The sequence below is a fragment of the Trachurus japonicus genome, chromosome 18 (genome assembly GCF_045865225.1).
Source record: "Trachurus japonicus isolate A0001 chromosome 18, Traja_1.0".
NCBI classification, from domain to species: Eukaryota; Metazoa; Chordata; class Actinopteri; order Carangiformes; family Carangidae; genus Trachurus; species Trachurus japonicus.
In genome coordinates this window covers 32,090,118-32,102,789 of record NC_140924.1, presented here as the reverse complement: position 1 = coordinate 32,102,789, position 12,672 = coordinate 32,090,118, and the positions used below count along the sequence as shown (strand labels likewise).

At 41.0% G+C, this 12,672-nt stretch overlaps 1 protein-coding gene across 3 annotated transcripts in view; it reads right to left on the bottom strand.

Moving 5' to 3' along the window:
- Positions 1 to 12,672, bottom strand: part of LOC146969646 (phospholipid-transporting ATPase ABCA1) — a 170,699-nt gene that overhangs the window by 134,631 nt on the left and 23,396 nt on the right. For all 3 annotated transcript variants that reach the window (XM_085760153.1, XM_085760154.1, XM_085760152.1), the window contains exons 8-9: positions 10,813 to 10,899; positions 10,490 to 10,679 (exon numbers count right to left, since the gene is read on the bottom strand). In XM_085760153.1, the coding sequence (XP_085616279.1) occupies positions 10,490 to 10,679; positions 10,813 to 10,899 (277 nt within the window). The remainder of the gene's footprint in view (positions 1 to 10,489; positions 10,680 to 10,812; positions 10,900 to 12,672) is intronic.

Sequence of the window (12,672 nt, the reverse complement as noted above, 5' to 3'; positions counted from 1 at the left end):
AAATTTGTTGACAGAGATATTGTGACAAGACTCCTGTTGCATCCTAGACGTTATATTAGGAAAGAAATACCAATAAGCATGAGTGCTTGTGTGTGCACCTAAAATAAAAATATCTTTGTGGATGAACTTCTTTTCCCTGAAGTTTGCTGCTGAGCAGAAAGCTTCCTCTCTAATTTGGTGTTGTTGCCACTGCTGCTTCCTCTATCGTCTTTTCTGGGGAAGGTGCCACCAGAATTTAACGACTGAAAAGCTTTCATGAGAGTGGATATCAGCTTTATTTCACATCAGTGACCAGTTGCAAAGTGGATACATTTACTAAAAGTTGGGGTTACTTAAAAAAAAAAAAAGCACATTCACAAGCAAAGGAAAATACAAGACAAGAGCTCAGACCTGAGTAATATGGAAAAGCTTCTACAAGGCTGAGGAGAAAAGTCAATACACTCAGCGGCAGAATATCACTACTACTTTAACTTATCTGCCAACATGAATATTGCCAGGGTGGTAGAGAGCTGAACAGGTTACATCAGGACCTGCACTGAATGTAATGCAACCTGGGGTGGGTAAAGCTTGCACTGGTAGGGTGCCTGCCTTGTTCTGATTGAAAATGTGTGATTCCTGTAGGATGGTACTTCATCAGCCAATTGAGCAACGCCCTATGTAGTAAATTAGGAGTGTGTCTTTCAGACCTGTTGCTAACTGTCCTTTTTTTCCCATCGTCAGTACCGCATCGAGACTTCTCATCTCACCGGGGCAACCATTTTCTCCATCGGGGCAGATTTTAGGAGACATTTTCAGTGCAATTAAATGTTAGCCCTTTCTGCCTGCTGGCCATCTTTCCCAGGTGCTCCGGGGAGGTCTGTGTGCAGAGAGCTAATGAGCTAATGGCCACTACCTAGTATGAGCCTGACCAGATGTTCCCTCCACAGACCGCACAGATGCAACGTGCTGCAATCATAATACTTGAAAGACAGAAAAAAGCGTGTGACACACAGCTCACTACACTGTTCTTGAATTGAAAGCGTAATTTGAATTTAGGCTCTAAACTAACTTACTGTATGTAGACCTATAAGGGGGGAAAAACGACTCAGCTTCGATGTTATTCAGAAAGACACGCGCATCCGCGATTCTGCGCCCCCGAAGTCTGCATCGCATTCATGTGATCAGTTTTTGAGGGTGAGCGTTGGTATAACTCAGATGGCGACAGAGGGAGAATAGCGCCGTTTGATCGACCCGTCTGCAGCTTCTTACTGGCTGCTTCGGGTGGAGGGCTGCAACTGTTATGGACTAGTCAGACCAGCAGGTCCGCTTGGACTGCAATTGGCTCCTAGATTTCCCATTTTTCAAGGGGGGCGGGGGCTCGTGCTGGCGGGGCGCCCCACCAACAGAACGGTAGGGGAAACACTGCTTTTTGACTTCTAAAACACATCCACTTAAAAGTTTTTCTATCTGTGCATCCTTGTGCATCCAGCCTTGACAAACATTGCAGCACTGAAGGTATTCAAATAAATCTGTTCTATTTCATATTGAGGAAAATGCATTCATCAAGTACTGTATCTCTCTCTGTGTTTCCGCAGATCCACCGGAGCTCCATCTCTCTGCACCAGCCGCCGCCTGCATCGCCCCCCCTCCCACCCTTTCCCCTGCTGCTAGACTGGCCTCCCCTCCCTTCCCATAGACGAGTCTGCCACCCAGTCCTCCCATCGAGCTGACCGGCTCTCCCTGCCCCCGCCCCCGCCCCGTCACCAGAGACTGCCTTCATCAACTCCTGCTAACATTTCCATATTTCGCACATTCTGTGACAAACTGTAAACTGTTTTCTTGTCTGTAACAACATCTATTGCACGTCTGTCCGTCCTGGGTGAGGGATCCCTCCTCTGTTGCTCACCCTGAGGTTTCTCCGATTTTTCCCTGTTAAAAGGGTTTTCCATGGAGTTTTTCCTCAGTCGACGTGAGGGTCTAAGGACAGAGGATGTTGTTACGATGCCATGTAAAGCCCTTTGAGACAAACTGTTTGTAAAAACGGGCTATACAAATAAAATTGCCTTGCCTTGCCTTGCCTGTATGTAAGACCTCAAGGACACTCCACCGGCTTGTTTACAAGAAAACTCTATGGTGTCTTTAACATAGGGTCACAGGTAGACAGTGCCTCAATGCACGGGGGTCACAAGGTCGGCATCAAGTGTGTACAGGAGAGCACACTGTAATTGAAATCCTTAAGCACTTTATTAGGTGCACATGGACACCATGTTCCTAATACAATTATACGGTCAGCCAATCATGTGAAAGCAGTGCGGTGTTACTACTCCAGCAGGTACAGGTCAGGACCTTCCGTTTATGTTCACATCACACACCAAAATGAGGAAAAATGATCTCACTGACTTTGATCGAGGTGTGATTGTTGGTGCCTGACAGGCTGGCTGATCTCCTGAGATTTCACAGCTCCTGGAGATTTCGTTCTGAATGCTGGCAAAACTGAAGAAAAAAAAAAAAAAGAAGCCAGCGAGGGCGACTGACGAGAAAGGTTGGAAGAGAATTGTCGAACTGGTAAGAGATGACACAGTAACTCAGATAACCACTTTTTACAAGTGCAGTGAGGAGAAAAGAACCTCAGGATGGACAACATACTGAGCCTTTAGGTAGATGGTCGGCAGCAGCAGGTGACGATGTTGAGTTTCTCTGCTGTCAGTCAAGAACAGAAACATGAGGCTGCAGGGGGCAAAAAGCTCAACCAAACTACACCTATGTAGTCTGGTTTGATGAATTTGGATTTTTGCTGAGACAGAAAGATGTTCAAGTCAGAAACTGCTGTCAACAGCATGAATCCATGGACCCAACCTGCCTTGTCAATGGTGGTGGTGAGATGGTGAAGGAAATTTCGCTTTTGGCAAGAAGTTGGTTTGAGCCTGTCTGTGTATTGTTGCTGACCATGTGCAAATACCTATGGTCACAATTTGCCATCCCATGGATACTTCCAGCTTGACAATGCACATACAGCATGTCACAAAACAAAGCAAAGATAATGTCACATGGGTTTCATGCACATGGTAATGAGTTGAGTGGACTTCAGTGGTCTCCATGGTCACCACATGTGAATCCAGCACAACATCTTTGGGGATTTTGTAGAACAGGCGATTGGCAGCAACAGTGTGCAGCCGACACATCTGTAGAAATGACATGGAACCTGGAGCAGAATGTCTGATGAAAGTTTCAAAACCTTGTGTAACACAGGTCACAAATAAATATAAAAAGTTACTAATAAGGAGATATAAAGTTAACTCTATACCACGCATCAACTCTACACCTACACCTACAAATCCTTTCAACCCATTAAGCAGAAAGTCACAGACACCTTTATGTTATAACACAATGCACTTTTCTTTTCTTTTTTAGATCTCCTCATACAGTTCAATATGTATCTGCAGGTGTATATGATTTAATTTGAAGTCCTCTGCATCTATGGACACTTCCCTTGCATAAAAAGTACACATCATCATTTCAGAAATGGTATATTTTTAAAATGATGATGAGAACACACAGTCAAGAGAAGCACAAGGGCCTTGACAAATTTTCACACTAATGACAAGAAGCAAGGAATAAAGAATTCTATTTATCAGTGATGCATGAATACAGACAGTGGTGTCAAATGCATAGCACCCTAATATTAGGTATCTTTATTCAAGGGAAAGATATATCAGATTCTGATATTTTGTGTGCTAAAGGGAGAATCAAATTATAGTGGTTACACAATCTCCAGAGCTGTGAGCTGTGCAGTTCTTTTTGACAACAGATCTTTACTTTATTACAAAGCAGTGGCATGAAAGAACAAGAGAATCTGTTCTTTACTCCAGGTTTAGCCACAGTCAAATAATTGCTTGGAGCCTCAAGTCAGCCCCTCAACTTACCTGGCAAATTTAATCAATTTGAGCTGCACCCTGGAGATGGGCTCAGTTCAGCACTACAGTGAGACAGCGCCGTTGACACATTAGAAATACCGGTGCTGCAGCTACACACTGTCTTACGCATGCAATCGCATGTGCAGATGTGCACACACGGAAAAGGATATTATTACCCTGAGTTTGCATTTCTCATAATTCAGGCATTTCATGCGATGCACAGTAAGAGCCAGACAAGTGTGTGTACACACAAAGTCAGATAGACACACATGCAACTTGCATGTACTGTATACTTAATATGCCGGTTTCAAGTGAACAACTCAATGCATGAATCAGGAGGCACTATTTTTTTTTTTTAACACGCAGCACAAATCTTACAAGCAGTACAAATCAAGTGCTGCCTTACAGCTTTCCAACAGAAAATCAAATAGGCTTGAATAATTGTCATTGGAGTCACTCTTATGAGAGACCAAGAGAAGCAGCTTTGACATTCAGGGCTCTAATTTCTTGGCGCAACTCAGGGGGGGGGCAGCGCGGCGAAGCCTAGCGCGGCCGGCGCAGTGGTATTTTCCTCCAGTGCAACAACGTGCGCAGGCGGGTTTCCACAGTTCCAGGCACATTTAAATGCAATTAATAATCACAATAACTCCTATTTATTGTAACTATCTGAATCAGCACATACACGTATATCTATATCGATGGTCCCGTCCCACTGATGACAGATCAAAGGCTGTCAGCATGCGTAATGGAAACTCAGCCTGACTGAATTACATGAAACCAGTGAGGGACTGGGACAAAAAAGCAGCCGTAGATGTCCCAAGAGCAGGACAGTGAGGGTGGATGACTGTATGTCGCTGCTGTGTTGACACTACACACTGTGCCGTTGCGATGATCCGCTATATTTGTTTATTTACTTATTGATTTATTAGCGGCAGAGCGGCCGCATCGTCACGCGACCATAACAAATAAAACTGCAAACAAATAAACTATCATCTCTCTCAGCAAACCACCATCAGCCTCAGCATCTGATAGTGAGCATATATTCGGCATCTCCCATCTCAGGTAAATTCTAAAGGAAAAATAAAAAGAGAGACACTCCGCCATCCTTTACGCACAGCTGTTTGTTTATGTTGTGATCTGTGCACACGAGTTTCAATATAAATTACTAAATATGAGTGTCTTTATTAATGGAAAAGGGGTGTGTGACACCCACGGGCTTATACTCCTAGGACTGTACTAAGTCTTACTTAATTATTAGAGAATTTTATGGAGCAATGTCAGAGAAAATCACACCAAGAAAAACAAGACAATAAAAGAGGATATCTTGACAGATCAGAGGACGGCCGCATTAGGTTAAAGGGGTTTGACGGTAAAATATTCTAATGTGAATAACAGAGCTGCTGTTGTTTGTCTTTATCTTCAGCATCCAAACTGCTTCTATAGAGACCAATATAAAAACAAGAAATCAAACTTGTTTAAGAAATTCAACCAAATATAGTTGCTCAATAAACTCTCTCCGCTAAATGTGTAATATAACCATGTTATTTATTGTTATTCATCAAAATCAACGTTTGTTGTCATTGAAGGACAGTCGCCACCCCTGCTATTCTATCTAATGATTCAAAAGTTTTCCTTTGCTGTCGGTGATTAATTAGGAGGGGAACATCACTGAGCTGTTAACAAAACCTTAGCGTTGGCCTTTATTGTAACTGTGTTACTATTCCTTTGTGTCTACTTTTACACTTACAAAGGAGTTGTAATTGGCCATTATGCAGACACACTGCATATTCTACATTCATTTAACTGTACATAGAGCAACACAACGAAATGCCACAGCGAATCCAAAACAACCATTAGCATGCTAACAGAGACGTTAGTGATTATTTTGTATGGCTGATACAATGTCTTTGCTAATTTGTGCTGGCACTAGCATGCAATTCCACTTCACAGTATAACTTTATTCCCAGGGAATAGAGGCGTCTTATTAAAATCTAATTTTGTGCAGTTTTCTCCAAAGAACAGGCATTTAATGAAACAGAAATGCATGGTCTCTAATGAGCGTGAGGCAGCAAGACGTTCATATCCAAGAAGTCACTCTCACGGTTTTTGTGGGACAATCATATTCAGTGATTTAAGTCTTCCCCAACCACCACGTATAATTGTTGTGCTACTTTTATTTACATTTATCCACTGAACAACTAAGAATAGTTTGTGTGCAAGTGGGGTTACTAAAAATATTTATTTCCCAAGTACTGTATTATGTATATCTATGTAATAGTGAAATATCAGCATGTAATTACTGTAAGTATCACTCCATATAGAGTAAACAATTAAAGTGATAATTGATTCAAAACTGTGCAGTGTTGCAATAAGCGTATTGTGTTATGTATAACTAAAAAAACAAACTGGTTAGATTGACTTAATTGAAAATAAAGATCTCAAAGTCCAGTGCAACCTTGTTCCAGCAACAGGAGTGAGTACACCTGTGATTTCCAGTCAAGGCATGAACAAGGCTATAAAACAACCTGTGAACACCACAGCTTCCTCAGAGTGTGGCCTGGGTTGTGTCTGATGCAACATGGCTCCACATGGATGTAAGGAGCTGTCTGAAACCAGACTGTGGGACTTCACAAAGATGAAAACAGGGCACAAGATTATCAGTGGGCTTCTAAATATAGCCGCAGCATGTACAAGAAGAGCCTTACGACTAATAACAGAAGGCGTATTGGCCTATCATGAAAAATGATGCCACGCGCAATTAGCCATTTACGCAATCTTGCATTGGAAAACTATGTTGCATGAAGTCGACCTCCACAGATGGCGTCCAGGAAGAAAAACCATTGCTCACAAAGCGGCACAAAACTGCAAGATTAAATGTTGGCAAAGAGCATGAAGAGAGGCCTGAAGGATATTGGCAGCACACACTTTGGTCAGATGAAACCAAAATAAATTCATCAGGATCGGATGGTGTCCAGCATGTTTGGCGTAGGCAAGGCCAGGACAACCACGGTGCTGACCGTTACTCACGGAGGTGTGAGCGTGCCGATAACAGGAACGCGTGAGTACAAAAGCTGTAGGAGTGATGACATTTACAGATGACGGCCTGAATGTTACTTTGTTTTCAAAAAACGTGCACCAATTATTTAAAAAAAGAAATATATATATAAATAAAAAGAATGGAGCAGGGTTTCACTAGAGCAAGGCATGCTACCTTGATTTTTAATTTGTTCCTTAAGATAGACACTTTATGGACTATAAACTATTTGTGTCAATTAAACTGGCCTCACTCCTTTTGGGCTTTGTTAAACACAAGTAAGTGAACAGAACTTGTTTTGACTACATATTTTATTGACATTTCCCAGGGGCGGACCTCTGTTCTGTTATTTTTTATGTCTCTTGTCTCCTCATTTAGGATCTCATTTTCATTCTCAGCATTGATTTCAGTCAAAGAAGAATTAGGCGAGTTCTGAGAAAATCCATCCAACAATTTGATTTAAAAGTATGTCTTAAGAGCCCTTTTTATTTTAATAATATACTATTGTGTTTTCAAAGCAGCAGTTGAAAGCAAACATATATCCGTGGGGAAAAATAGAAAAAGACCCACCTTTGACATGTTCCAGAAAACACAGGATTTTCTGGAACATGTCAAAGTTGTTTTTTTGGCATGGCTTGCCACAGTGCTGCCTCAAGTACACACAGATTGCAGGATCCTGTCCTACATGGCAGCTCAGGATGATTTACCAGACAAGAAACTAGAATCAAGTAAAATCACACCCATTTCAATTCATTGCGGACCAAGAAAACATTACCTTTAATCAATTGTGAAGCATCATCCAGGAGTTTGGGGATGGCTTACTACTTCAGTATAGCCTCAGGCCCTGACCAACAGGCCTTAGGCAACAATGCGCCGCATATATTGTTTAAGGATAAGCAGGTGTTTTCTTTTTTTTTTTTTTTCCCTGATTAAATGACACCTCAGTGTGAGCTAGCTTGCCTGAGCTGTGCCTTGTTGCAGGGGTTTACATTACAAGTAGTAGTAGTAGTACTGTAGTACTGCTACAGAACTGAGTTACAGAAATTACAAGCATCTTTTCTGTATGCACACAGTGCCTGGTTGACTTTGATATAAAAGTCCTCAGCCAACAGATAACTTAACGCATCAAAAACACACATTAAATGCAGCAATGCCAGGAAAGCAGAGTATGTGCGCTGGGTTAGATCAAAGGCTGTTTCATATCAGTACTTGACTCTGTCATGCACAAATGCTTGTAGACTCTATCTTTCCTCTTTAATAAATTAAATTCTAGCAGCCATAAGAATGCTATTCACCTACAGCCATACTGAATGTTGGGAAGTAGTCGAGATTTTCAAAGCAGCAGTGTGAAATTACCACAGTTTCCTCTAGTGTGGCTACCTGGAATACATTTTTCATAACCAGCACTGGGCTGCTGCAGAAAGCAAACGCCACTGGTTGGCTACAACTGTGGAGGCTACTCTGCAACATTTTATCATGCTCATGCACTGCATATCACACCTTTTTTTAATGCGTTCTGCTATATTGTCCCTATGATGGCTCTTTCTTCGTTTGTTAGCAAAATCTCCACAAATTTCAATGATTCTCTATGTATAATGTGTAATTTTGCTGCCAAGGCCCCTCAGCTGTGGAATGTATTCAGTATCCTGTTTTATATCACTTCTTAAAACTCACTTTTATTGTTTGGCCTTTTTTAAAGAGGAACTATGTAAGTCTGGTCGCTTTTCCGCTGTTTTTGCTAACCCTTCTCCTGGCCATGTGCATTTGTTTACAAAGAAATCAATCAATGAAACGGTAGATATTACGACATATATATTTGTGTAGTTTAATCTGTCATAAACAATAGATTATAGGTTACGGGGTGGGTTTGTGTCGCGGTGCGCAGAGGAGAGCTGGGACACCGGGCGGCGGCACTGATCTTGCATGATCTTGTTTTTCAGCCAAGAGACACAATAAGTGACACTCACATGGAAGAGAGTGTCCATTCTCCCTCATAATAAGTTACACCATTTAATAAAAAATCACAATTATTCAGCAGCTGTTTAGTTAAGGTAAAAATGCAGCATAGTTAAGCTACAAATCCTGCATAGCTTTAACTGATTCTGTTTACTTATCTTTGTGACTCTATTGTTTTTTATTATGTATTCCTTTATTTTAATATTAATTTATCATCTATTTTATTTGTACTAATTATTAAAGGTGTTCAAAAAAACAATTATTAAAAAAATATATATATATATATATATATATATATATATATATATATCCTAACTGTTGTTTTTTTCTCTAGGGATGGGCTGTAACATAAGGACTGTGCACACAGAAAAATCAGACAAACTCAACTGGGGAAGGTGTGCATGTGTGTCAAAACCACACTTCTGGTGGGGATGGTGTCATTCTTTCTAAACAGGTGTCATACTTCATGGTAGCTTGAACTTGGCCGCTCTTCAGTGAACTCCAGTGGAAGGCCAACTGAGCCCAGTTCAGTGAAATCAATACAGCAATAGAGATCTGAGTACAATAATGCTGACAATATGGCAGGCCTGACCGCATCCCATTCTGAACAGCACAAAATACCACTTTAGAACTCCCACCCAAAAAGTGTTTCAGTGACACCATCTGTCTTCTGTAGGGAAGTTTTGGGTTGCCATATGTTCATATTTAGGATGTCATATATTTGCGCCTGGTGGCTCTGTGGCGCTCTGACAACAACATCAGTTTCCATTTGGGGTAAGATGCTCTGGACTTTCCTCTCTATTAAGAAAACATCATTATGTCAGGGTGGGGAGTGCACAGGTTTTAAATGGGATGGGAAGAGATGATTTGATTGGCTACGATTGATGCCAGCCCCTGACACAGCCGTCGATAATGAATTCCTAATCAAACCTAGTTTCCAACTCCAGTGCAGGTGCCAAGTGTACCACAGGTGGCTGTTTCCTGGATGTGCACAAGTAATAACATCCTGTGCATCCTGCACAGTTGGCTTCACGGTGTACCATGGACCACTAATTCATGAAATAAGGATCAGTGGCTTTTCTCCCTGCTGCATGTGTATTTTTAGAATCGAGAAATGCTGGAAATTGCATTAAATCTATCTACCGTATACAGGAGCACATCAACCAGTCATTTATGGTTCAGTGTACTTGATCTAATACATTACACTCTTTACGGTTTTGTGTCCTTATCCATTAACCCTTAACCCATAAAAATCTCTACTGAACCTTGTTGAACTAAATTTGCTAATCTGAACGGATATTTGTGAGCTGCACCACCAAGACAACAGGAGCTCCATTGTTTTCTCTATTAAGTTGTTAAAACAGCATAAATCTGCACAACACTGTTGTAAAAAAAAGACTGACATGATCTGATTAGTGATGTCATCTTCTGTCACACTAACTGATCAATTATGATTTCCAGTCGTCCATGTGCAACACACTTATTGCATTATTCTCATGTGATATTGTATATTGTGCAGAACTGGTTTCCATCAAAATGCACACTTTTTTGCTGGTTGCTACAACTACAATACTGTTAAGCCAAACAAGTTTGCTCCAGCACTTACCGGAACTGTTTCCTGTGATGAACATGCTGTTAGTCATCTGTTCAGATGAGCGTAAACTCAGAGTCACATTGGCTGTATTGAAGTCCGGCTTCTTTCCACACAGGAGCATATTGACACTGCCAATCATGTCTTCTCGGAAATTCAATGATCTTGCAGCCTTGAAGACTGTGGAGTTCTGCAACCTGACCACCTGGATACAAGGAGGTACAAGTCAGACATTCTGAAATCATGTTTTTAATTAAAAGAGTAATTTGATCACAGATTATAAATATAGATTCCACTCCAATGTACATAATATGATCATGTACAGTAGTAACACCAACCTCCTGAATCACTGGTAATGCATTTTGTGTGGTTGTCCCAATCAGTGCTGTGGTGTCTGCTGCATTCAGATCCAAAGATGAAGGCACCTACAGGAAATAATCAGATATATAAATTAGTTATTTTGCAATTAACTCTCAATTTTTAACATTTTTCACATTTTTTAACCATGTCCGGACAAAAATAAAACCTGTACTATATCTGATATGTGGCCACTTGAATTTCTTTACTCTTTCATTCATTCATTCAGATTTTATGAGATTTTAATGTGTATCTCAACCTGTGAATTATCCTAAGTATCCTAACATCATTATTCTTGGCACTGGTTAATGAAAGTGTGTTACAGTGACATTCTGAAGCTACACAGTATGAGTCCAATTAGAAAGAGCTAAATGGCATGCCCTTTCAACCACTGTCATTTTCATGCATCAAGTGTCAAGTGTAGGCTGTGTTCAGAGCACCTGTATTGTCTTTCCACATATGAAATTACAAAAAGCTCTTATGTGTATGCAAGTGGGGAGATCAGTAGGCAGAGAGGGGTATAAAGAAGATCATTTTAAAGTTATAGCTACAACTTTTTCATCAAAACAATTAATTTTTCAAAAATAATACATCCACAGAATGTCTAGAGGGGTGCAGAAATAATGTATTAAAGCAGAAGTAAGCGATCCGGTCGTTTTGGCTAACTTCCTGTCAGCCGATGGAGTTAGCAGCCCCCGCCCTCGTCCCTACGTCACCACATGCACACACATCCCTTGGCTGCACACACAGAGAGGACCGCCCCTTTATGCCGTTCTCTCTCCTCATTGGATAAAGGTTGTAGGATACAAGGAAAGTTTTCTGCTCGGCTTACAGCAGAGCAGAGTGACTGACAGACCCGTGTTTCAGACCAAACACTCTATATAAGTGATTGTTGTCAGAAAATGATTCAGATGTGTTTTCAGTCCGCTGTCAACAACAGAGCTGCTGCTCGTTAAATACGGAGTGAGACACCTACTGGCCAGGAGGAATTAAACTTGTAGCTAACCCCTTTAAAAAAAATTAAAAAAAATAAAAATTCCATTCACAAACAGAATCCCTTTTAGGCACAGTTTGGACAACAGCCTGGCTACTGATTGAGTCTCAAGTACATTCATTTGGGATCAGTGTGTGTGTGTGTGTGCAGAACAGACATCAAGAGGAGGATTTAGAGAAAGAGAGCAAGCAATCCTCTCAGGCGAGCAAAACAGTTGAAAATCACCTGTGAGAGATCAATGGAGGCAGAGATTTCAACACTGTTACTCTGTGACATTAGCAGGAAGGCAGATGAAGTGAGTGGTAGTCCGAAACAGATTTATCATACTCCACTGCTCTTTGAACTGAAGGCTCCAGTGGTCGTGTGTCTTTTGATAACCAGGTAAGCTGATTTAAAAAAAGAAGAAAAAATCTACATTGTGTATGAAATTATAATGGAACAGAGAGTTAAGATTTGTTGAGCTAATGAGCAACAAAGGAGATTACTCTATCTGAGACAGACTAACCTCTGAATGACCCATATTGAAAGCTACATATATTCAAATGTGTTTTTTTTCCCAGCTTTACCATGTGTATTGTGTTCTGAGATGATTTTCAGGAAATCCATACATAAAGTTGCACAACCAATGTCTTAACAATCCGCCATTCACAACCTCAGTGATAAACCCTGACTTCTTCCCTTGTCCTTTTCTTCATGTTGTTGTTGTTATCACAATCATTCAGCAATGTCAAGCTTTAAGTGTGAAGCCTTGTGTTCTTTTCCATCCATTTGCTTGAGGCACAGAAGAGCTTTTCCTCCATATCTTGCCTGGGCTTTTTTTTCTTTCTTTTTTTTCCCACTGTCTGAA